At 39.4% G+C, this 26699-nt stretch overlaps 3 protein-coding genes across 7 annotated transcripts in view; 2 read left to right on the top strand and 1 right to left on the bottom strand.

Annotated features, from left to right (window-relative positions):
- The window catches only part of LOC6564853 (Ca(2+)/calmodulin-responsive adenylate cyclase), a 37341-nt gene extending 20000 nt beyond the window's left edge, over positions 1-17341 (bottom strand). For 2 of the 4 annotated variants that reach the window (XM_032738511.2, XM_032738513.2), the window contains exons 1-2: positions 17224-17341; positions 3094-3182 (exon numbers count right to left, since the gene is read on the bottom strand). The gene's annotated coding sequence lies outside the window, so the exon portion shown is untranslated. The remainder of the gene's footprint in view (positions 1-3093; positions 3183-17223) is intronic. The other 2 variants (XM_032738509.1, XM_032738510.1) reach the window with 1 other exon arrangement.
- Positions 17342-19148: 1807 nt separating this feature from the next.
- Positions 19149-24057, top strand: LOC6564854 (SH3 domain-binding protein 5). Of its 2 annotated transcripts, XM_001991130.3 has the most exons (6): positions 19149-19443; positions 19510-19572; positions 19722-20140; positions 20849-20923; positions 21065-22300; positions 23396-24057. In XM_001991130.3, exons 1-6 carry the CDS (start codon positions 19402-19404, stop codon positions 23655-23657), a joined length of 2097 nt encoding a protein of 698 aa, XP_001991166.1. In that variant the 5' UTR covers positions 19149-19401; the 3' UTR covers positions 23658-24057. The 2 variants fall into 2 exon arrangements, with proteins under 2 accessions (XP_001991166.1, XP_032594120.1); XM_032738229.2 differs by lacking the exon at positions 20849-20923 and having other exon boundaries at positions 19163-19443.
- Positions 24058-24873: 816 nt separating this feature from the next.
- On the top strand, positions 24874-26146 carry LOC6564836 (cell wall protein DAN4). Its single transcript, XM_001991131.3, has one exon. The coding sequence runs from the start codon at positions 24946-24948 to the stop codon at positions 25885-25887; it is 942 nt and encodes a 313-aa protein (XP_001991167.2). The 5' UTR covers positions 24874-24945; the 3' UTR covers positions 25888-26146.
- The last annotated feature ends 553 nt before the right edge of the window (positions 26147-26699 follow it).

Here is a 26699-nt window from a genome sequence, read left to right as displayed (position 1 = left end):
TGCACAAAACCAATATACCATGATGCCTTCGGTATCAGAGTATAAAAATAGGATTACGATCCAGCCGTTACCAACTGATGAGGAAGCAGCGGTGAAATGTTGCCAGGATTCTTCTTATTGGCAACTTAAACGTGTTGTGTAACACAAAATTGGTCGATAATAAAATTAAATTACAAAGTGCTTAAATAATATTAAAAATCTTTTAAGCAGTATATTTTATCGAAGATCTGCACCTGTCGTTCGCGATGGTTAAATATGTCAATTGTTGCCCGAAAATTATTTATGAGGATGACGAACTGTATATTAAAAATAAAATCTATAAATTATTTCAATGCCAACGCAATTAAAAAGAACTTTATCTGAAGACTTAACATGTTTTCTATACTTATTTTATACTTTTTTTTTTACTTTCTTTGCCTATTTTTGCTGTGCTATTTTTATAATTGATAATTGGTACTGGGTTACAGGGTACAAAATAACAGTCAGTGATTTTTATTTCAGCAATAGTGCAATATACTAAATAAATAACTTGTAGAGAGTGTGGAGTATATTAAGTAAATGTCTATTTTTTTGAATGGTGCGCTTATCAGTGAAGACTTGTCAACGTTTGCTTTGTAGAAGTTCAGTGTGGGGTTGAGGGACGCCGTATCTGAATCAGCGCTGCATATTTACCGATGGATCTGCTCCTTTATTTGCACGGCCTCTTGGCTGACAATGCAGTGCAATGCACCGCCAACTGATACAGCCGCAAGCGGACTGCAGATAAAAGAGAATGGACAGCACCTTGCATTCAAATACCGCCCCCATCAGCACACAAGGCCTGATATATATAAATATATATATATGTGCATATACATATAATTAACTGCATAGCTGCTGGCCGATAAGGCGGAGCTGTTCCATCTTCAGTTACGCAGCGCTTAAGCGCAACCAAAGCCAAAGTCAATTGGCAGTAGCAACGATAAGCAAATGCGAATTATGCATTTGGATACGAGTAGTGGATGGATACATAGATATATTTACAAAACATACACATATTGTGGATGTGGAATTGGAATTGGAATTGATAACGCTATAGTTGAGTGCCATTTGGTTGCTTATGGCATTTTTTGCGCCTAATTAAACGCACACATAAAATGCAAACGCAACGCAGTCAGCATATGTAAAGCTGTCTGGCGATGGAAGACGCGTGTAAGTGAAGGGGGATTGGGGAGGGGGGAGGGGGCGGGTTGGGCGAACGGTGCTCACGATGCGGTACGTGGCTTTTGCCAAGGAGACGTGGCGAGGGAGGGGCAACCGATTGGCATTTACAAGGGCATGCAAAATACCTCAAAAGGCCGCATCGCAGCGCTACACGAATCAATAAAAGTTTATTTTTAACACATTTTTCGTTTGAAAATTATGTTGGGATAGCTACGAGTTGCTGGACGTGAAATGGATATAATAGCTGGATACATTTGGCGTTAATCACGTGTGAATGCATCTCTTTCGCTTTTCACAAAACTCCCATCCCTCCCCTCCCCTCCCACCAACCCATTCCCAAAATGGACCGCTTGCGATTGTTGTTGGGCAGGCGAGGCGTGTAAAAATAAAATTTATGAATAGTTAAATAACGTGAATTGCCCAGCTGCACAATACATATATACAAACATTAGATGGGTATCTGTGTCGGTGTGGGTTGGGTGGGTCTGTGCTGCATCTCAGAGCTTCGCTTCGAACAGTTATCTCGTTCAAGAATTTATAGGCATGATGTTGCCGTCAAATCGATTTTCAATCGCATGACGCAAATCGAAACAAAATATATATGCATATGCACATATTATATATAAATAAAAATAGTATTACAAAATGCATAACTGAAGCGTAACATTCGTTACCCTCGATTTACTTGTGTGGCAAAATAAAATTTTATGAATATGTGTTAGGCAATTTTCAAGGGCTTCACACAAATGACGAAATGTATTACAAAATGACAAAATGATTTTGAATTTTGCAATTCTGTTTCATTCTTGGCTAGTTTTTCCATTTTCATTTTCATTTTTTTTCTTTCTTGATTTCTTTTTTTTACTTTTTGGCAAGACTACAAGCGAATGGACTGCAGAAGCACACGATTCTGCCTCACTGCTGAAATGTTTCTAATTAGACAAGAGATTGACAGCCAACATTCAGAATGACGACCCGACGGACTCAAGCAGTATATAGTGGCAGGAACAGAGCCAGATGATGAGGCGGAGGCAGAGGCGGAGGAGGGGAATGGAGAGTATAAAGTGCTTGATGCGAGATGAGTTGGTAAATTGCTCAATGGTTGACTATCAGAGAGACTGATCTGACCATGTCAACTGTCGAGTCAACGTTGAGGTGCAGCCCACCTTCTCACTCTGCTCGTCTAAAAGTGAAAGCGTCAAAGCTGCAGAATGATCTGACAAAGACCACTGCAACAATTTTTAAACTGATTTCAAATGAATATGAATCAACTTTGTTCTTTTCCAGATCCAAATTTGCTTATTCCTTAACTGTTGATCGACGAATTTCTAATTTTTTGCAATCTCAAAAATGCTTATAATGAATTGAATATTAAATAAATAACAATTTATGATGATTTAAAAACAAATATTGTTATTCCATCTTTAATCTATTTAAAACTAAAGATTACATTGCAATCAATTTTATATTAAATATATCGATATCTTTGTACAGCTGGAAACGGCAATTGGTATTAAAGGGATCAAAAGTGTATTAATATTAAGCATACGATTTTTAATCGATATATTTGTGTATAATTATTATACAAGCGTAGCAACTGAATTCAGACTGGCTCAAGTATGGATCAATTGAGGTTCAGTGAATACACATTTAGCTTCATAGCTATTTATGCTGATCAACTGCAGTTGACGATGCTTCAATGTCAAGCGATTTATCTTAGGGGGCGTGTCTGTGTGTGTGTGTTGTGCACAACAAGTACTAAAAACATAGCAACAACTTGATAACTTCACTACTAAGAAATTAGCTGGCTTAGCTGGCATGCGATTTTCGATGCACTTAGCGACTCCAATTACACTAAAAAAAAAAAATCACCCGCCAGGGGAAACTCACCTTATTATTCAGAAAGTATGTTTCTAAAATGGTAAGTTAAGTCTTTCCAAAAACCATCGTTTTTTCGTTTAACAGTTCCAAGGTAGATTCTAAAATGTAGAAGAAATAAAATTTATAATAAATATATTCCAATTTTTAGAAGTAATAGAAATAGAAAAATATTAAATTTTGTTCTTATATTAATAAATTATTTCCCAAAACAAGAAACATTTTTCCAAGTTTCAGGGCGATTTCCGAGTGTACTCAACGACAAATGTCTATAATTTTGTGGCAATTCGCAATTTGTATAAAGGAGTGCAAGGGGCGAACTTAACGATTGAGTAAGAGGCTGCCTCACATGACAATGCGAAATGTGTATGTACTACTTGGGCTACTTGTGCTAAACATCACTTGAACTGCCCTCAATGAGTGGACGGTGTCGATTACGAGACGAATACGAGTAGCTGGCTCGTCACTTGTTCGCATTGTTGACTCTGCTCGATGATATCGTAACGAAATGAGACGAGTAAAATGGCATCACTTAGCGGGCATGGTGATTATCGGCAGTCCATATAGTATTTACGATTAGCTGCAGTCCAAATGATTACATCATTGAGTTGACCACAACCTTGGCAGTTGCACTCGTCGCTGGATTTGGCTGGATTTGGAACTGCGACTGCGGTTGGAACTTGGTACTGGTACTTGGTTGTCAACTGTCCTCGATTGTCTAATGTGTCATGCAGGGCACGAAGCGAGCAAAGAGCAATTACTGGATGGTGATGTTGAATCGGCTGGCTTGGCCAATGGCTAACCATTATGAATGTCAAATATTTGGATGTTCCGAGCGAAAAAGCGCGTAACAAGTGGCAAACAGGCCAAAAGACCCAAAAGCGACTCGACGGCTGACAAGTGACAAGCGATAAACGGCATTAAAGTCACGAGACGGCCCAAAACGCCCAACAAAAAAATTCAACAAACACAAAAATGACTACAACAAAATTTAACCATGTTAATAGCAGTGTGTGAGTGCCCAAGCCTGTGTTTGTGTGTATGTACGCATGTCATCAAAGCGACCGCGAAAAATTGCCCAGCAGGCAATGGCAAAGAGCACAGCACTCTGTACACACTGTCGCCGCACAGTGGGATATGTTATATATGTTGTTCTATATATATTTATGTATGGAGTCTCTTAATTATTAAATGTTATTACCATAAAATATATAAATTTACTTGCACTTTAATAGTCTAAGAGAATTTATAAATAAGTTGGCAGGTTTGATAAATATTAGCAAAAAATATATTTATATGTAGGTAGAATATATTATTATAAGTATTTAAGCCATCAATAGTACCTACGACTGCTGATTTTGCTACACCATCGTTTACTCAAAAATAGGTAGAAAAAATGTCAAATTATCAATTAATTATAAAAGCTTTTCTCCTGCATGAAATTTGGATTTGAAAGTCCTTCAATGGCCCAACACATCATTTTTCTCTAATTGTTCCCATGCTCTTCAATATAAAATTTGCGCAGCGTTTCAAGTATCGAATTCTATATGGGCAGAAAAATAACAAATCCAAAAAAACAAAAAAAATCGAAATCATTTTTCAAGAGCCACACGAAATGCACATTGTCATTGACTCTGTTCTTAGAAATTTCTGCTTCTGTTCGCATAAAAAACAAACGACAAAAAATTTCAAATGAAAATTCGAATGCCACAAGCGCTCTCCAGTGGTTAACCGGATGGGGGTGGATGGGGGACAAAAATGTTTAGAGCTGTGCAAGGACACACTCACCAATGTGGACATCGTGGGGACAAAAGAAAAGGATTTGCAGTTGATGGCTTTGCTTTACATTACTCCAAGTCTGGTCCTTGAACTTGACAGCGCCAAGCAAATAGAATGACTCGAATTCAAATATGTCCTATGTACAACAATTTTTTAAGCATATATTTACTTAAACATATACATATACACATGTTCAGCTGCAGCACACAGCACACAGCAGACAACAAGGCTGACCAAAGCGGTCGACAACTGTCGTCCGCAGTGCGACTTCCGGTGACCAAAAGTGCCACAAATATCGACAAAAAGCCACAACTTTGCAACGGGTTGTTGAACCAAATACGCATTCACCAAATGAATTGCATTCACTTCGACATCCAGGGTGCAGCGACCCACGCACACGAAGCGTCTGCAACTAGGGCCAGCAAAGTGACCGCGTTTCTTGTGGAACACTAAGGGAGATACCCAGATGGTACCCCAGGTACCTGCAAACATACATCAACTGAGTGCCAGATGCGTTTCTGACTGGCCAACAATAAACCGCGCAATTGAGATAGTGTCAGCGATTGGGATGCACAATAACAGGAGCAAAAATAGTTTACATGAATATAGTTGACTCTCAGATTTATTTGTTATACTTGCCAAACTCAAATCATGATATCAAATAATAATCGTTGCTAGTAAGATTAAATGGAGTTTTTCAAAATAATATACGGATATCCTTTATATCCTATATATTATAGTACACAGTTAACAAAAGCATGAAATGAGGATATTGAAAACTGAGAGACTAGTTTGCAAAAGAAGCACATGGATATATTTACTCGAATGATGGCTAGCATCTGTATATACTTTATGGGGTCCTAAATGTCCCTTCAAGATTATCCATCTCATTTCAAGTGTAAGGGTTGTTTGCAAGCAAATCACATAATCAACTCATCAGGCTCATTAATTAAGACGCCGTTCTGCCTTCGAGCCACGAACTTGACCTTCACATGGCCTTCGACACTTCATCGGTCGGGTTTCTGCCGCGCCCCCGTAATCAATCTCAAGATATTTATCGTTCCATAAACACACTTATATGCATATATTTTGCCAATGATGTCAGGATGAATGAATCGATAAAAGGCTATCCATTTTGGGTGGAAGGGTAAGCGAATAAATGGCAGTAGTTTGGCAAAGAGTTTGGCAAATGTTTGCTGCCAAGCTGCATAATGAGAAACAGTGCTTGTTGGGTATATGCATAAATACATACATATATCTATATTATATCAGCATATTAGCACCACTTGAGACCTGATTACAATCCTCCACCCACCATTCTGCAGCCGGCCAGGTTCTCACCATCCGCAATCCCATAAATGCCGCTGATTTTTATTACGTATACGTCAAATTTATTGTAGTTTATTTCTCTCTGCATATGTGCTTACGCTTATACCACCGATAATTGGATGATAATAATAATCATAAAATATTAATTATGACCAATTTGCTGATTGTATTGCTATAGGTATTTTTTTATTCAGCATGCGAAACGTGAACTAAATAAATTTGATTACTCTCAGAACTTATAGTGCACAGTGCACTATATGGCAGTGTTCCTATGGAATAACTCCATCAGGAAAAATACTTTTTTCTTAAATTTCTTAATCAAGAAAGTAAATAAAGTTCCGTTTTATATTGCTTGAAATGATGTAAGCCAAAATATGCAAATCTGGATTTGATGTTGTCAATCGACGCTGAACAAATGTTATATTTTTATTGTTTTAATGTTAAAAAATCAGAGAAATGTTTACTTTTTTTTTTAATTGGCAATCAAGAAAGTAAATAAATAATGTTATTTTTTTATTGCCATCGGCACAAGCACAACCACAATAGAAATGAGAGGTAATGATAAATAAATTTACGTTCATAAATTAAGCACGCATTATGATGATTAGGTGGAAAGCTACTCATTGGGTACATTATAAACCGATAAGCGGCCTGTAGAGCTGTACTACCGGAAATAACTTTGAATGCGCTATTGCAAGGATTTTGTTGTTGTTTTGCCAGTGTATCCCGGACTCTTAGGGCAAGTGCTTTATGCATGTCTATATCTCCTTCCTCAGGGACGGTCATTTGGCGTCATGGCACTGCAGTGTTATTATTTTAGACACACAACTGCATACAGACGTACACAAACACACACACACACACACACACACACACACATACACAACAACAAGCAAATAGATGCGACCATTTTCACATTTACTGTGGCATACAATTTCCGTTAGTTCCTGTGGAGTAGACGGCCATTTTGGACAGCTGCATAAGCAGAGGGGTAATGGAGGGGTATATGTGTGTGTGTATCTGTATGACATGCGAGAGGGTCGTTTTTAACTTAGTCGGAAGTGTGTTTTGCTGGCAATGAGTTCACTGACATGACACTATCGATCGTCACATAGATTGCCTTTGGCATCCATGTATTCGTATTATATCCCTAACAATTGTTACGTTAATCTTCTAGACATATATAAAATAATTATGAGGTAAGGTATTTAACAGTTAAAGATAGATATTAATGTTACATACAATTTTAACATGAACTCATTTTCCTATCATTAAACTAAAATAAATATGAAATTTTAATAGCAAATTCTAGAAAATTCTCTTAGTGTAATACATTCAACTTGTATTACATTTGGAATAGTATTTAAAATCAAGATCATCTGGATATATATATATTTATGTGAAAAGTGTGATTCTCTCAACAATCGGAATTACCTCATTAAGCCAACTTCTAATGCTAAACCTGTACATAAACCTTTTGGGAATCCCAAACGCGCAGAATGTGACAATTGCATTCATTGTCAGTGATATTTTGATTTAGTTTTTTTAATTTTAAGTAGCTCAAAAACTTTTGTTGTTCTGTTAGGCTTCCATCACAGGAGGAGGACGAGGCGTGGAGCAAATTTCGGTCTAATGAACAGTTTTTGTCGTCTCATCGTAGCCGCGAATCTCATTAAAAAAAAAGCAAAAACAAAACAAAATATTTCGTGAGAAGAGAACGAAACTAGTATTAATTAATCAATTTGTATGTGGCTTCAAGTGCGTCGCTCGACGTGCCGATGTTTGTTTTTGTTTGCTTATTATTTGCTTACTGAATATATGAGTGGGTGGTCAGCGATTCTGGCCACAACCAAAAACAAAAACAGCTTGCGAACTGTTGTTGGCCACTTAATTGTTATAATTGCCTTTACATAAACGGATTCAGCTAGCAAACTGTGGCCAAAATTCTGACTAACTGACGTAACTGCTAACAGACCCTGTCAAGTTAGAGTACTTGACTAATAGTTGCCCTGTATCACAAATAAATATATAAAGCATGTACTTCTACAAAGACAATATATATTAAAGTCCTCAACCCAACTCTAATTATTACAGCATATTGATATTGAGAGAGCGAGAAAAGACATACAAATAAATAAAGATAAAAAGATTTGATCTACTTTTACAACTCATTGATTTGAATAGTTTTGTTCAAATATTTAGATGTAATATCTGACTTAGAAGTGAAATCGAATCGAGTCTATTCCATTGAGTACCAATGAGTTGCAAATTAGACTCAATCAGGATATACATTGATTCGTTGGACATATTTTCCACTTCGTGGAGAGCCTTTCATTGAAATTCATTCAATAACTGTTTTCTTAATCTTCACTGAGTTGCGCAAACAATTCTAATTGGCTCATAACCATTCATATTTTAATTGCCTAACCATATGCGTTAAGGAAGTTCTCGAATAACTCATCTGTCAGCGGATCAGTTAATCAATCATTCAAGCGCCAATTCCGATGAAAGTGCTGATGCATTTCTCAAACAGCTAATCGTATCCAATATTTATTGGTTACTCACACTATAGATGCTTCTTTAAATGTTTAGTAATTGAAAGATATCCAATTCATATAGATCATGTCATCAAACACAGGAATATATCTCTAAGAATGAGATTAAGAAATGAGGTCTATAAAAACATGATCCATGTACTGGGATCCACCTGTATACAAATTTCATATGTTCCATACTCTGAGATCTCTGAGGCTATAAATGTGAATTCGAAATCGATATCTATTTGAGTTTGATTAGAAAATTAGTACAAAAAAAATATATTATTTTTATGTAGGAATTTAACTTTTAACCGATTGTTCGGTTGGGAACTAAATGATAACGAAGACTGATCTTGATGGATTTTGGTCCAAATGCTAATAGCATAACACGCATACCTGTTGAATTTGGTTAGCATACCTTGTTGAGCAAAATAGTTTCTCATCCAAGAAGGCATCTTGGTCCCTATCATCTATATGATATTATTATCCAATCCGGCCGGTTCCAAAACATGTACTATATACGGAAAAAGACGGCTATATGCTAAGATTAGTTTACCTAGGAACCGAGAAACAAACAGACATGTTTATGTAGACTCGGATAGTGATGCTGATCAAAAATGTATATATACTTTATGGAATTGCGTTACAAACATCACGACAAAATTATAATACTCTCTACAAGAAGGAAAGTTGGTTTAGTTTAACATCAATTTGCACAACTTTATTATCCACCCATTCGTTTTGGATGCGAGCAGAGTACAATAAACGACAGAGAGCAGCTCATACAGTGGCGAACAGACTTGGGCAAACAGTCGTATGTTGTGTGGACAGTAGCCCGTCAGCGAATTGCTTGTTGAAGTGCGTCAGGCAATATTGAACACTGGAGTGTCAGGCAGGCACAGAGTCCGCAACAAGCTTTCAATGTGGCAAGCGAAGTCGTGCTGCCGTCAGACAGAAAGCAAATTGCGTGTTAATTGTTTGTTCGAGATGCGGCTTCAATTTGACAGCACGCGGAGATACACACATAGCTGGAGAACCGTATGGGTTTGTGCTGCAGATGAGAAAGATGAAGAAGAGCGGGGTAACAATGAGCTACAACAAGATGGTGGCAGGCTGGACACTTGCTGTTGCCGTTGCGATGTTTGCTAATTGTGGCACTAGCAAATACAATTTCTCTCGGTGTCCCTCTAGACGTATACATATAATATGCTCTATGTGTTTGTCTGTGTGTGTGTGAGTGTGCCTGTCAAATGCCTCAAGTGGCTGTCAGTTAGTTGCAAGCTCTCCCTCTTCATATCTTTCCCTTCATGCCCCCATCCCCCCTTCCACCGGCATACTGTCAGTTAGTGGCCGTTGATTGATTGGCTGCTTTGATTGATCGTTAACCAGGCGCGGCGGAGAGCGTTTTTCAATTTTGAGCCAGTTCAATACAGTCCATGATGATCATGATGATGTTAATCTCATTAGACACATTAGCACAAAATATGAAGTGCACACTCGACGCAAATGCTGAAAAGGCAGCGAAAGGCTACCAGATATTGTATGTAATTGAAATATAGTTGTCAAAACAAACTCAAAAATACTTGAAAAATCTTCGGATATTTTTTTTTTTTTTTCTTTTTTTTTTGCTTTTGACAGACACACGACAAATGGCATTTCGAGTTTCAAAACATGCACAGTCAAATTCCTAGTTAAGAAAAAATACTGTATAATAAAGCTGGCTCAAATATTTATTGTCTATGTGAAAGAATTTCGATTCTTGCAGTGTTTTTTTTTCATCGCATTCTAAAAGATCTTCCATTCTCACAGCGTATTCACTTTGTTCCTCAGTTTGTTTTTTGCAATTTTGATGTTGTCTGTTATATTGAATACTTCAAATTGTTTCAGACTTTCCGTTCGGACAGTGTTTCGATATCGAAAATCGTCGATAAACGCGGTAACTGTCGATCAACTCTCCCGTTGTGCTGTGATCTTGGAGCGTATTTCATAGTCGACTTTGTGGCACTCGCTTCTCATTAATTTGATACAGCAGCAATAACAAAAATAACAACTACAGCAACAGCAGCAACAACTTAAGCGTTATTTTATCAACGGCGCGAACGTTACAAATTTGTTAGGAGTGCGCAGCAGCGGCGTCGAGTCGCGTTGCGTCGCTGCCAGCGCCAACGTTGACTGCGCATTTTTTAAGCCGCCGCTGCTTGTTAACTTAAGATCAGCGATTTTCTATATCACTATTTATTTACACGTCATCATCGATTTGCTGGAGTTCGGAGCTTGGTCACTTGCTGTTGTATCTACACACGCTGCGTTTTGTTGCAGTTGCAGTTTGTGCGGTAAGTCCGACCGTGCGTCCAATTGGCGGCACGTCTTTGTCAGGGTTGCCAGCGTGAGTTCATTTTAATTGCCAGCGCATTCCACGGCTTAAGTTGTGTGGCTGGCCCAAGGGGGTATTCAAGCTTTGTCACAACGTTTGCAACAGGCAGTCGAAGGTTCCCAAATGCTGCCACACAGCAGCTGAACAGCAGGCACTGCTGTGGCACCAATAATCGGTACCTCAAGTGTACTAAAACGCAACGCTTTTTCTTGTCATATTTATCGAGAGCTTGACTCCATTTTCTACTTTCAGAAAGAGATCGTATTGAAATTTAGAAAATCACCAAGCGATCTAGAAAAATGTTTGCATTTCTTAAAATAATTTATAAATACACAAAGAAAAAAAGTCATTACAATTAGAGACTTTTTCAGAATCATTTCAATTATTAAGAAATAAATTCTTAAAGTGTATAAATAAAAACATTTATTTCTAGAAAAATACTTTCTTAAATTCAGAAACTCCTTTGACAGCTATATTAAAGTTATATCACAGTGTCGAAAAACTCCCTAATCATTTCTTTATTTATTTATTATAATTATATTTTTTTTTTTTTTCAAATTAAAATAAACGAAATTATAAAATGTTTTTATATGTAAAATCTAATGTAAGAATTTTGTATAATAGACTCATTTTTTTCTAAATTTTATGAAAATCAATAGCGAAATAATCAAAAATAAAAATACTGGTTTTAATATGGATACAATCTAAGGTTTTGAAAATATACTTTCTGATTAACTAGGTGCATAACACTGATCAACTGTAGTAGTTTCAGCATGAGTCGGTCGAGAATCACTAAAATCAATACCGAAATCGTATTTGTTAGGTAAGGACTTGAGTGTAGTTGGGTTACTCCCAGTCGAAGCAAACAAATAACAATAGTAAACACACTAACTAACTAGCCTGGGCTTCGAATCCTTGCAGTTCACTTGTCTGATTATTTGGGTCGCTGGCTAGACACCACTCATCTACCAAGGATTGCAAAGCTCTTCTAAGACATAATATTCAGTTTATCGCAGTTTTTTTTTTCATCTAGAGTTCCTCACACCAACCCGCTCACCATTATTAAGTGTTCACAGTCACGCGATAGATATCAAGCTACTCAAAGTAGAAGTAATCAATAACATAATATGCCGTTGTCTAGTCAACATATAGACTAGATATACATACGATGAACGAGTAGGGTATTCAAGCGTCACTCTGTGAAGCTTATTAAATAGCTGTAGCTGCTGCCTTAAATGATTTAGCGGGGCGCTGTTAACTTCTTGGCAATCATTGAGTGTGTGGCTCTAGCTCCTTTTGTGTGTTGCTATTGCGCTACTTCTCTGTTAATCTGTTGCTTCGTTTTATTTTGTAACGATTTTGTAGTTTGCCTATTTCCAGTCACCCTGCCACATTTGGCGGCAAACAAATTAATTTTTGCGCCTACATATAGCTAATTGACTTGAATGGGCGTCTGTCCGATTGCGGCTCGCACTCTCTCAATTTGCGGCCCGCAATTGTCAAAGCCGCTGCCGAAAAGGCAGCCGCACATTATCTGCATCTTGGCACCGCCTACAACACCTACAATACACACACACACTTAGATACATGTGTGCATTGAAAGCTGACTAAACGCCGCTTGACCTACAATTTCTATTAACAAGAAATAGTCGTGGTTGCGGGGGTGGGGGTGGGGGGTCAGGTAGAAGAGCTGTGCCCACGTGAGGCACGTGCACTTGGGAACAACACAGGTGGCGCCCTCAACGGAAGCGGATCAAGTGCATGCCACGTGCAGGCGACATGCAAAGGAGGGGCAGGGGCAGCAGGGTGCAGCGAGCGAGGACAAAACTATGGCAAACGCTTTGGTTAATTAGAAATCAATTGAAACACATTCAACGATTCAAGTAACTAGATAGCAACAATAACAACAACAACACAATAAATGCAACACTCGGCCGACCCAAATAAGTTTCCAATTAAAGCCCCCGCCACGTCCCCCGCTGTGCCGTCCACATCGTTGTCGTCATCATTGTCGTTGGGTGGCATGCAAACCAAAGCCAAACTGAGCACAGAGCACCGAAAACCCAGAACTGAGAACCGAGAACCAGTTTTTTACCGACACGCCCCGCTCCTGCTCACTGCTACTCGACCCCCATCCCCTCGGCGCCCGTTCGTTCGTTTGTTCGCTGTGTCAACTTGGCTATCTTAAAAATGCTTAATTGCTCGACTTGCATACAGAAAAAAATAAATAAATAAACAAAATAGAAATGATAGCCGTAAGCACGTGGCACAGGCTCTCAGCTGCCACAGGTGCAAGATGACACCTCGCCTATCGACTATCGATGTGCTGTCTTCGTATAGACAATTAATGGTTGCAATTATCAAGGAGGCCTGATAAAAGATAGGACTACAAGTTTGTCCAGCCAGATCTGGTCAAAACGTTCCACAGCTTCGCTCTCTCTCTCTCGTTCCCTCTCTTTCTCTCTCTTCCTTTCCCTCTTTCTGGATAATCAGGAATGTGATACACTAACAAATGCTTTGAATATTACACAACAAGTAATTGGAAATGACTTTCCGAGTAGAATGCGAGTAATGCCTTTGTTATTGAGTCGAGACAACTGGCACGGACATGGACACGGACGCGGACACGAACACCCACTCATCCACATAGCCACAAGGTTCCCTGCCCCACCATGGCAGGCACCACGCCACAAATTGGTTAGGTAAGTTCAAGTTCCAGTTAAGGTGTTGCCACTCATTGCACAATTTGCATGCAAGTCACGTTCCTCGACTTTGAGTTAGACTTCGTCACCTGTCTGTCTGTCAGTCTGCCTATCTATCTGCTGTTCGTTCTCTCCACCCCTGAGCTTGCCAGCCTGCATAACGCACAGCAGCAACAAAAGACAAATATCAATTAAATAAATGGCAAAGTCGATTAAGATCTTTGGCCATAATTGAGTTAACAAGCTGAATGAAATTCTTGCCAGCTGGCGCCGCTTATCCAAAGATCAACGAGTTACACTTAAATAATAAAAAAATACCACATATTGTTGATTGAAAATTCTGTTAAAATAAAATAATATAAAAAATTATTTATACTTTCCAGAAATATTGTATAGTTTTAAAAATGCAATATATGCTTTTTGGAAAATTGTGAAAAACTTTAAATAAATATAAATAATATTTATTTATTCCCCCAATCCTTGATATAAATACTCGACTATTTAATATTTTAATACGCTCACATTTATTTATTATATACTATAAATTTGTTTTTTCATTAATTTTAAATTTATAATTTATTTAATTTAATTCGTAACTTTAATATGAAATTTTTTTTATGATAAGCCCTTTAAGAACTATGAACTCTTTTGAATCTATAATAAATAAAATAAAAATAATATTCACAAAAATGCGAATTGTGCAACAAAGACTTTTTCCCCTATATTTTATGAATATTAATGATATTTTAAATAAGAAATATAGAAAAGTGTTTCACTTTTTGCCAGTTGTTTTTTTTTCTTCTTTTTTTTTGAGTGTATTAGACACAGGATAAAATGAAATGCTTTATATTACCACACCGGAGATGCTGCAGTGTCAAGTTGCAGAGTGTCAGTTGCGTTGCCGACTATGGGGGGAAAAGTTGCAATTACGTTTTGCGCTTCATCGTGATAAAGCTGTTCTAGCGTCAGCGACTAAACGTGCAGCTTTGTGTGAATTTGCAATGCGTGAACAAGAACGAAGCGGCAGCCGCAGCAACAACAAGAATGCGGTCACAGTTCATTGCACCGCTAGAAATGCAACTTACTCAAAATGATGCTGCTGCTGCTGCTGCAGATGGTGATGATGATGATGTTGCACAACCAGCTGATGATGATAAAGCAGTTGCCATGGCAACTTGCAACTGACAGCCTACACAACTAGCTGAAAGAAGAAAGAAGCGCCTCCAGCGGCGCAAGTATCGATGTAGGAGATGCAACGATATGACAACGTGCTGCCAATGAGGGAGCGAGGCAGGGGCGGCTGGGGACTGACTGCGTGCACCATGTGACACTCTTTGTGACAGTTCAACAAATTTCAATGCCATAATGCACTGCGAATTGCATACGAACAAAAGGTGTGAGAAAAAATAAATACAATTTTCGAAGCTGCATTTGATGCACTGTGCCAAAAATAAATACAATATTTATGTACGCTGTGCAGTTGTGCCCCTTAAAAATTAACGAGCCGTCTTCTTTGAAGAAATATACGAGTTAGTGCTGTATTTGTGTTAGTTAGTTTCTGTATTGACAACGGCTGAATGGGTATGATGAAGTTGTGGAAAAGCGCGTAACAGGCCGAAGGCAGAACAAGCGATCAGATCAAATATATATATATATATATATATTATATATGATTATCGATCGATGTATATACCTTGACATAATATTTAGCACTCATCACTCATTAAATATGTTCAAATATGTTGTGTGTTGAGATAGGTAAAGTCTTGGGATCTGAGTATCTCCAAGTCGATCAATACAAAATAAAGAAGCAAAAGTTGATTTAGGTACAGTTGTCGTTAAAGTTGTTAACGTTGTAAAATTAGTGCCTAATAGGCTTTCCATTATTCATAACAACTGAGCAAATACGAAATGGTGAATTGGTAATAACTAATGACTTTTGACTGGTTTTCGGCTCTCACATTCTCACTGGAAGAGCTCTATCAATTTAAACTGTTTGACTCCGTCCGTCCATTTTTGAATGGGAGAGATTCTCCATACTTGAGTTACTGTTGGAGACAGAGTTGAATTTGATTGTCAAGTCAAAGTCAGTGAGAACTTTAACGTAAGAGAACATAAAGACCATATTTATGCACTTGACCCACAGGTTATTCATAGCTAAGTTGGTTAAGTTTTTCTTGTCGAGCTCTTTATTTTTGTTCATGTACAAATTGTTGAAACTAATCCAGAGGCAAATAATGAGTCGCAAAACAGATCTCGTATTCTTTTGCTCAGCTTCTGTTGCCGTTGCTGTTTCCGTTTCAGTTTCAATGTCAATTTGAAGTTTCAGTTTCGGTTTCAATTGCTTCCTTCTCTGAGAAGAAGTTCGCTTTTCGCTCCCTTTGATCTATTTTAGGGAGAGAAGACCGAACGCTAATCAACGCTGACACAAGCAGGGACGGACCACTGAGGCATGCCGCCATGCGAAACTCGCTGGCAACCATTTTAAAAACAACAAACAACAAACAACACACACAACAGACGACAGACAGCAGGCAATATAATGCACCAAAGGGAGACTCTTCCCAGAAAAATAAGATACACACACATGAAAATAAATCAAATTGTTTGTTTTTTTGTTGCTTTTTTCTTCTGCTATGGCAAGCTTTCAGTCGCCACGAGAAGCATTATTTGTGGACCAAACGAGAGAGCAGCCAGTTGTTGGGCCAATATAATTTAGTGGTGAAGTTGAAGGAGACATCTCCCTACCGACCCCATACACTATATATATATATATATATTCATGATCAGCGTCCACCTTTTTGTTTAATATATGCGTATTATAAGGGAAAAACCAAAAAAAAAAACCATTTACCATTGGGCTCCTTTATTTAATACCTTTCACTGGAGCAATAGGTCGATTTTTGAAATGACTACCAACATTTAGATTGCGGCAATCTTTGTCATGCCCCAGATAACGGTTCTTTCGTCTTTCTAGTTTTAAGGTGAATTCTAGTCTGTAAATTGAAATGGGCTACGATAATTTTCACTCTGGAGAAAATTACACAGCTATTTAGCACTCAGCTGCCACACAAGATGCCACAAGTAATGCAGCATTTTCTAGCCAATTTAAAAGTTAAAGTTAATCAAGAAAATAACATGAAATTGTGAATGGCAGCTAATCAAGCTCAACGTCTTTGACACACCTGAGAGAGAGAGAGAGAGAGAGAGAGAGAGAGAGAGAGAGAGAGAGAGAGAGAGTCGATGAAACTTGTATTAACTGGGATAATCTTGCGATAAGACGCTTATCAAAACATAAGAATGGAAACCCCAAAACAGACGAGCCAGCAACAAATATGGAAAATGCAACCGCCACAAATACAAATATATGAACAAAAAACGAAAACAAAACAAAACAAACAAAAATATATTGGAGACTTACCCAAGAGCAAACGAAGACGCTGCAATGAAAGTTAACAAACGGTTTATTTCGTTGTTATTGTTGTTCTTGACTTTTTCGAGTTGTTGCTTGTTGTTGCTTTGTTAACTGCAACGCTGCAAGTGAAAATACGTATAAGAAAGAAGAAGACAAGAGCAGAGAAGAGACGAGAGTTGTAGAATGGAACGGGAAAAGGGGAAAAACATGAAATGAATACTATCTTAATTAGAAGTTTCAGCTTTTCATTAAAGGCAAAAGACCAGTGTCCCCGAGTAGTGGGATTAGCTACAGCCATGGTGTAATCATTCAAAAGCGTCCCAGACTGACTCCATTTTGTCGCAACAATTTTAACACTTCAGTTGTTAAGCATCTGCTGTGGAGGTTTGTTGATAAGGACGATTTTTGTTTTGACAGCTGCTTCCATATATAAACATATACATATATACATATACATAAGTATATATATATATATATATATTTATTTTGAATTTTGTTCGAAGGGTAACAATTGCAATATTACACCATGGGTACAGCTTCATCATCTGTGCTTGCAGGGTATTCTCGACAATTTTGCGCTTGCGTCTGCGTCGACAGAGCCGCCTGCAACTGAAATCGAATTTTCCAAAAAAAAAAATAATAAAAAAAAAAACAGAAAAACAAAACAATCAGAAAAAGAGGAGGAAACAGAAACAAACACACACAGAGACACACACACAGGGCAATAGAAGAAGCAGACTTAAAAGGAAAACGAGTTAAGACACGAAAGACAGCAAAAGACAATGCTGTCGGCATTGCAGTCGGCGTCGCCGTCGCAGTCGGCGTCGCAAGCAAGCAGATAAAAGCAACCAAAAGACCAAAAAGCAAATGCAACAACAACAACAACAGCAGCACTAGCAGCCGCTTGCATTTTTTCTCTTCTTTTTTTTTTTGTTTGTGTTGTGTTATTGCTGTACATCAATATATATTTTGTAAATAGTTTTTGTTTACGCGCGACTTGAAATTTCAATTTTTGGTCGGCTGTTGGCCAGGCTTACGTTTCAATATTTTGACGCCTTTTTAGTTGCGCCCGCGCATCTCCCAACAAAAACAAATGAAAATAAAAAAAAAAGCAACAGCAACAACAACAACAATAAGGCTAAGGAGCAGCACAAACTTTACACCAGACACCAGAACCGACGAAAAAAATATTTAAAAAAAAACACTTTGTTGACGGTGCTCTAACAGTTGCGGCGAGCTAATACTTTCGAGCTGCTGCTGCTCAACGATTGTTTTATGTTAATGATTTGTTGATTTTTGTTTGTTAGTTGGTTCTTTAGTTTGAGTTTAACAGCTAAGCAGCAAGCCGACACGGAACCGCACGCAACGAAAACAAAATGAAGACTAACAACTAATGTTAGCAATGTGATTGCAGGCGCAACGCCCCAAAATACCAAATGTTGCGGGCACTCCAGAAAAATACCAAGAAAAAGCTCTTATGAATGTTGCCAGACTGATAATTGCACAAACGTGAAAAGCCGACGCTAGGGGGCGCCAATGCCATTACTCGGTGGTTGTGTGCAAACAAACATAACGAGCACAATAAAAAAAAAAAACAAACGAAAATCATACGAAGCTCGCATACCCTCCCACTAATATATGTGATAATAATAGCAAGTATTTCAATTTAATAAGGAATGATATAAATATAGATACACGCTCATATATTTTCAGAAATACGGAGAGCAAGCAAAAATATGCGTGATAATGTAAGTAATAGTTATGATAGACACGTGTCAAATTGCATGAGAAATCGAGGGGCTCGACCAGCTTTTGAAAGTGCAGAGACTCGGTCAGCTGGGACGCTTTTTCGCGTTGCTCTGTTTGCATATGGCAAAAGCTGCGCCCGCTGTGTTGTCATCGTTATGTGTACGCATTGTTGCTGTTGTTGTCCGAAAGCTCTTCAACTAATAAGCGCTGGGCTCAATTTTCTCCTCGCTATATCGAATTGACACAGTTAAATCGAAACACAATTATAAGTCGAAATCAATGAAAACAGTGGCCCGCTGCACTGCATCCGCAATGACAGTCAAGTGATAAGGCTCATCAACGAATTCGCACTTGAATTCGCCATTCGCAATCATTCTAATTCGATTCGAGTGAGAAAACGAAAACGAAATCGAAATCGAGACACGAACAGGTGAAATGTCAACGGAAAGCAATACGCCCGTAGATCCGCGTGTCCAGGTATGTACTCTATACACCCCATATACATTCGTATGTGGTTGCTCCACTTGAACGCTGTAATTGCAGATCGAGCTGGAGAAGCTAAACACGGCCACGGACAATATCAACAAATATGAAGTGGAGCTCGATGTGAGTTGTGTATTGATTTTTTCTCTCCCTCTCTCTTTCGCTCGCCTCCCTCTCTCTCTCTTGCTCTCGCTCTCTCTCTCTATCTCTCTCTCTCTCTGTGTGCGTGTGTCTTTCGTCCAGCTTTATGTAACGTTATTCTCTCCGCACAGGAAGCGAAATGTGAATTCAAGCGCCTGCTGGCGGAGAGCGTGGTGCGCATCAAGGCCGCTGCCCACAAGCTGGGCAACTCCATTGACGCCGCTAAGCCTTATTACGAGTCGCGCATCTATGCCGCCCAGCTGGCCAAGGAGACGCAGCAGGCGGCGGCGAATCATGAGAAGGCCAAGTCCATTCATGCCGCCGCCAAGGAGATGGTCTACCTGGCCGAGCAGGGACTCGGCGAGAAGTCCACACTGGACACCGCCTGCCAGGAGATGCTCAGCCATGCGGCTAGCAAAGTCAACCAATCCCAGTTGGAGGTCACCGATACACGCAACGCCCTCAAGATGTGCCAACTGAAGCTCGAGGTGGCCAACAATCGTGTCAACAAGCTTCAGGGCCAGCTCAAGCAGGCGTTGCGTGCCTCCAGGTATCTCACTTGCCCCCAATCTACTCTCCGATTTTTTAAATTACTCCTTCCTGGTCCTGGCAGAGCATGTGAAGCTACTTTCACTCCACTGCTCCTTATTTTTAGGTAGCTAATCCCTAGGAGAATTTCACATATTGGCATGTCCGAGTTCAATTTGCACTTAAAGCAACTATTTAAATCTCAATCACAATTTGTATGTTATTAATTTCTAAGCTATTTGAATTTTCTTCCTTATCTTATTTATTCCAATTATTCCAATCAGCTGAAAGTTTGAAATCTTTCAGCTGAAAGTTTGAAATCTTTCAGTTTCTATCCCTGATTATATCTGGAATATCAGAAATTTGTAAGCCCTTATTGGAATGGAATAGTTTAGGCTCGTTGCAAACTTACATATTGTATCTGGATTAAATTTGCATTAGGGTTTTTAAATAACTCCTTAGTTTTTAATATTTCTAGAGTTATCAATTCTAGTAACAATATAATATTTTAAATACTTATTCATGAAAAGTATTTTGTGATCTGATCGTGTTTTCTTAAGTTCAAAACACAGCTCTGCCAGGGAGTGGGAAAACTATCGGCCTGCCCGAGTTGCAATTGTATTTTTTATCTCCCTTGGTTTTTTTTTTGTTTTTCAAATTTTTTATTTTGGTTTCCCGTTTGGGGGTTCTATTCTATTCTGTTTTGTTTGGTTTCGTTTCTTTTTCATAGATTGCAGCTCAGGCGCAATTTACTTTTGTTGAGATACTTTAGCATTTTGCACGCTTTGTATTGTACCCTCTGCTCGTGAGTATGCCTCACCTGCCCCCAATTGACACGCCCACTAATATGCGGTAAACGTCTCTCTCGTCGCCCCTACACCCCTTCCCACCCTCCCTCCCCCGTTTTTTTGTCTTCTTTTCTTTTGGCAACTGCCCGTAAACGTAGGCCGTACTACGAGACGCGGGCTAACTACAATGGCCTGCTGAAGGCTCAGAAGCTGCGGGTCAACGAGCTGGAAACGAAGGTCAGCGCTGCGAAGTTGACCTACAACGAGGCGCTGAAGAATCTGGAACAGATCTCCGAGGATATACACAGACAGCGGCAGCAGCGCAACAATCTGCTCAACTATGAGGCAATGCTGCGACAGGTGGATGCCGTCGATGCGCTAACAGCGGGCGCCGAGCAACTGCAGCCGGGTCTGGACCAGGAGCGGGAGCGAGAAAGGGAACGGGACCGGGAACGGGAGCAACAGCTGGCAACGGAGGATGAGTATTTGCGCATGCCGGAACGCTTGAGTAGTGGGGCCAGTTCGCCGCGACAACGGCAGACGGATGCGCATGATTGCCCCCATCTGTTGCATGACTTTGAGGCGGTGCTGACCTTTCCACAGAAGCTGGCTGGTGGCATGCACAAATCGGCCAGCACCAGCGCCACCGATGGCGATAATAATCTGTTTGCCCAGGCGCAAGGGCTGCACGGTCCCTACGAGGTGAAGCCACGCTCCGAATCCGGCAGCAGTTCGCTGGCATCCGCATCGGCCTCAGCATCCGCATCCACTTCGGTGGCGCCGGCAGACAATGATATCGATCAGTGGACGGAGATCCGTCTGTCGCACTCGGACAGCACCAGCTCGAGCTATTCGAATCAATCGCTGCTGGAGCAGCAGGCTCTTGACGGCTGTGGTCACCAGGGATTGGGCTACGGCCTGGGCAGCCTGGAGCCGGATGCCCAATCTCAGCACTCGACCTCATCATCGGACGAGCCAAAGCGCAAGGTTACCTGCACCACCATATTCCAGGACGACAGCGGCGGCGGCATCGGTTTCGTCGGCGCCCAAATGAGTCGCAAGCAGAGCCTCAGCCAGTGGCTGTCGCGCTCCAATAGCTTCAAGACGAGCGGACGACGTCAGAGTCTCGATCTGCTGATCGATGCCGGGGATAAGGTGAAGGATGTGTTCAGCTATGGCTTTCAGAAGGTCGGACGCACTCTCGAGCGACGCAACAGCGAATCAGAAATGGCCAGTGATCTTGGCGAGACGGATGCACTGCTTGCCACAAATGCAACAACGACAGCCACAGCCGTTTCGGCTGTGTCTGCAGCAGCAGCTGCAGCGTCCGCAACAAGTGCAAGCAGCAGCAACAACAGCAGCAGCGGCGCCGGTGATTTTTTTCTATTTAGCAGGTCAGTAGATGGCGGCAACGGTCGCAGCGGCGGCGGTGGCGGTGGCAGCGGCACCAGCAGCAATGCTGCCAGCAGCCTCCTGTGCTCGCTGCAGAATCGCCTGACAAAGCTCATTTGATTTAATCGATGCCATGGTGCCGAGTACTCGATAATCGATCATCGATAACTGATCATCCGATTAACTGCTAAACTGCAATTAAAAATTTAAACTGCACCCACCTAAAAAAAAACAAAAAAACAAAAAAAATCATTAAAATAACAATAACAACTGCAACTGCAACTGCTACTACAAAACGAACTAATCAGCAACTGCAATTAACTAAATTCCTATCGAATTGGCTGCTTTGATTTGGTCTCTTTGCTCTTTGAAAACACATTCAATCACAACCACAACCAATAACAATAACAACAACAACAACAATACCAACAACAACAAACAACAACAATATCTACAACTAACAGCATTGCACGCACGCACGCTTCTACTACTAAAAAACATGAAAACTAAAAAAATCAAGATCAAAAATCTACTCTCAAAATTTGTATGTACTGCAAATATTTCATTAATGTGTTTTTTGTTTTTTTTTGTTTTTTTTTTTTATTTTTGGCGCCCTGAAATAACTGCCTTATGTAAAATAATTCGGAAAGAATAATTATTAAGCAAGCTCAAAATCGTTCATGTATATAATATTTTAATAACTTGTTGCAAGTTTTTTCTTGTTCTCATTTCTAATGCAGATTTGTTACATTTGTGTAATACTATTATTATAATTTTTTTTGTTTTTGTTTAATTCGTATAGTTGTTAATTGCTTTTTAGACTGACATTGGCAATTATTTCATGGACCCTTGTACTTTTGGTGTGCCAGTCTCTCATTGCTCAATGTTGCTTTATTGATTCTTTCGATTCGCATCAATACATTGGATCATTCATAGTTTTTATCTTAATACTTTTTCTCTAACCTGACAATTCTCTCTCTCTCTCTCTCTCTTTCTATCGTTTTTTCTTGCTTTCTTGCTCATCGTATGTGTTGATTTTGGTTATTCTGTGAATTGTGTGTGATACAACTACAACAACAACAACAACTACTTTACAGATCCTCAGAACCCAAAGAATTACTATCCGATGAACAGGTTGAGAATTTACTGTTGAATCACATGGTTGATGAGCACGGCGTCATTATTGTGGAGGAATTAAAGTCACCAACGGCCTCAGCAGCCACAGGCAGAACATCAACAACAAGCATGCACCACCCACAGCAACAACCACTAATGCAGCAGCAACCACAGCAGCAAAAAGCACAGCAGCAGCAGCAACATCATCATACGGGGGCTGCACGTGCTGCTCTATTGTTTTAAATTGAGCCCCCAATCATAGCTGTACTTAATATGATGAACCTGCTGCCCCCAATGACCATGACACATTTCAAGCAATTAGGAAGAGGCGTACATATCATTTGACATCAAACTCAGACCCATTAAGCTGATGGCACTGAAAGGAGTGAGATCGAGGAGTTGGTGCTGCTGGAGGAGCCGCCCAAAACATTGTACTATTTTGTTTCTATACATAGTTTTGGGCTATGTTATTAATCCTTACATGTGCAATAATGTTGTTTAGCGTACAAAATCCAAAAGAAAAATTAAAAAAAAAATCGTAGTTACATTTTATGCTGTTCAGAGAAGCAATTAACTAACACCGCTAGTCAAACGCGAAAAGCATACAAATCAGTATAAAGAGAATATTATTATTAGCAAAAAAAAAAGAAAGAAAAAAAACTATGAAAAGAAAACTTTCAAAGAAGAGATAAACCATAAAATACAAAATAATTATAGAAATTATACAAAGTACGTTATAAATATACATACATATTGATATTGACATATATTTAGTACATATCTATTAATAGTTATATTTTGGGGAGAAAGAAGAGCTACACTTGTAGACCAGATTCCACCTGCCCAAGTCTAACTTTAATTATGAATATTTATAAAAAATCAAATGATTGTTCCAATGTTGAAAACAATTTGCCACATTTACAAAACTAACTAATGCGATTCCTGAGCATGTCAGGGAAAATGAAAAGTTACTTATACAAAAACTCATCTTTCTACGACTTTTTGATAAAGTGATTCAATCCGGTTTCCCTCTACAACGATTTAATAGGGGTTATTAAGTGCCACAAACATGTAAATAATATCAATATCTTTATGATTGAAGTTTGGCTAGTATTTTTTGTTTCGTTTTGTATTTATTTATTACAATGTTTAAGCGGATATCGATAGCATCTGCGTCAGCTGCCGTTATAAAACTGCCAGCAGTTGTTCACCGCCAGCAACAGCACATATTTTTTATTGTTCTCTAATAATTAAGCATTGGATAATTTAGTTGGTGTGCTGACAAGATAATTAATTATTAACTAATTATTATTTAAATCAGCGTCTTGAAAACTATCAATCGAATAGTTTAATGCAAGCAGTATTTTTCATATGTCATATCGATACCACACGCGATGCCAATACTATCGTGCAGCTATCGATAGTTTCGTGACTGCGCTGTAACTGGACTCCACAAGATTCCGAGTAGAAGCGAAAGCGAAACTGTTGCCAATTTTAGCAACAGCAGTGCATTTTACTCAAGAACAGCGACATGCGCAAAATGAACGTGTTTTCTTTTCCGGTGCTGCTTCTATTGATGCAGCTGTTGATCACAGCGCAGGGAGCAACCAATCAAACACTAACTGCAACTGCAGCCAGCAACAATGGGCCCAATTCCACAAACACAACAGCCACAGGCAACAGCAAAGCGCCAACAACAACTACAATAACAACAACAACAGTGGGTCCACGTATGAAACCCACTAAATTAGAAGCGGTAGCAATGCAACCACAACTGGAGGGTAAGCTCAATAAGACGGCAAATCAGAATCCGGTGTTGGCACGCGGTGTTACCAACACAGATACGGCCACAGTGCAAGAGTCAAAATCCGGGAACACAACAGCAACTGCAACGCAAGCCCCATCACCACCAATCAAATCAGCAAACGCAACAAATCCAACACCCAACTCGGGCAAAATTCTTGCCAACGGCGTTACACTAGGTGACATCAACAACAGTATCAGCAACGGCACACGGCCAGCAATTGGTGTCAATGCCACTGCCAACACCAGCAAGAACAGCAGCAACAACAACAGCAGCAGCAGCACTACAACGACCACCACCACCAGCACCAGCAGCACCACCACCACCACCAGCACCACTACAACCACTACAACCACAACTACCACACCACGTCCTAAAAAGCCAAAAGTAACGATCAGCATGGCCAAGCAACTGGAGGGCGAAAAATTGGATGCAGCTGCAGCTGCTGGCGCTGGAAGCGTTGCACCACACGTTCTGCCCGTTAAGGAGATGAGCAGCCTGGCCGATCGTGGCGAGAATGAGTATATTGTGCCCATCATATCGGTAATGCTTGCTGTGCCGCTAGCCATTGCCGTCTTTATCATTATGTATCGTCGCTTTCGGGATCTGTGGAGTACACGCCATTACAGGCGCATGGACTTTCTGGTTGATGGTATGTACAACGATTGACGAAGGCGCCAGCAGCAGCAGCACCACCAACAACAGCAACAACAACAACAAATATGTGGTGCAAGTGGCGGCGGCGGTTCTGGCTGTTTATCAATTGCTGCCATGCGATTGCCGTAGCGGAAAAGAATTTGATAGGAGAGCACAAGAAATACTTGAAAGAAGATTATTAGATTGTTTAAGTTATTATTTGTTTTTATTTTGCATGAAATGCAAACACAATTAGTGAGTGAGAAGAACAGATTAACAGGGTGCGAGCGAGCGAGAGAGAAAGAAATAGAGAGAGAGTGATGTTGAGAGGAGAGGCACATATTGCTGCAGCCAGCACCAGGGCTAAATATACACATTGCTCAGTCAATTAAAACACTAGGAATATGTATTTATGTACGCGTGTACATCAATCTGTGTGTTAGCTTTACTACGCAAAAGTAATTTGTAAGAATATATATACACTATCTATATGTACATATATTCACAGCGGCCAAATTGAAATTTTTTTGATAATATGCAAAATACTGCGAAAAAAACAACTGAGAAATTTAAACTGATTTTATGAACAAATTATTGTATTTGATTGAATCGATACACGTTTTCTATGCATTTTGTTACATTTGTTATATATATATATATATATATAAATATATATCTATATATATATATATATATATATGTATGTATGTTTTTTCTTTTATAATGGAAACCTTACATACATTATTCTTTAAAACGCTGCGACCAAATTCTGGAAACTATCCATACACTTAAACCGCAATTAGCAATCAATCGTGAAACTTACAATACAATACACAAAAATATAT

This window comes from Drosophila grimshawi, unplaced genomic scaffold (assembly GCF_018153295.1).
Source record: "Drosophila grimshawi isolate 15287-2541.00 unplaced genomic scaffold, ASM1815329v1 contig_848, whole genome shotgun sequence".
NCBI lineage: Eukaryota > Metazoa > Arthropoda > Insecta > Diptera > Drosophilidae > Drosophila > Drosophila grimshawi.
Note: the sequence above shows the minus strand (reverse complement) of the source record. Positions and strands in the feature narration are given on the sequence as shown.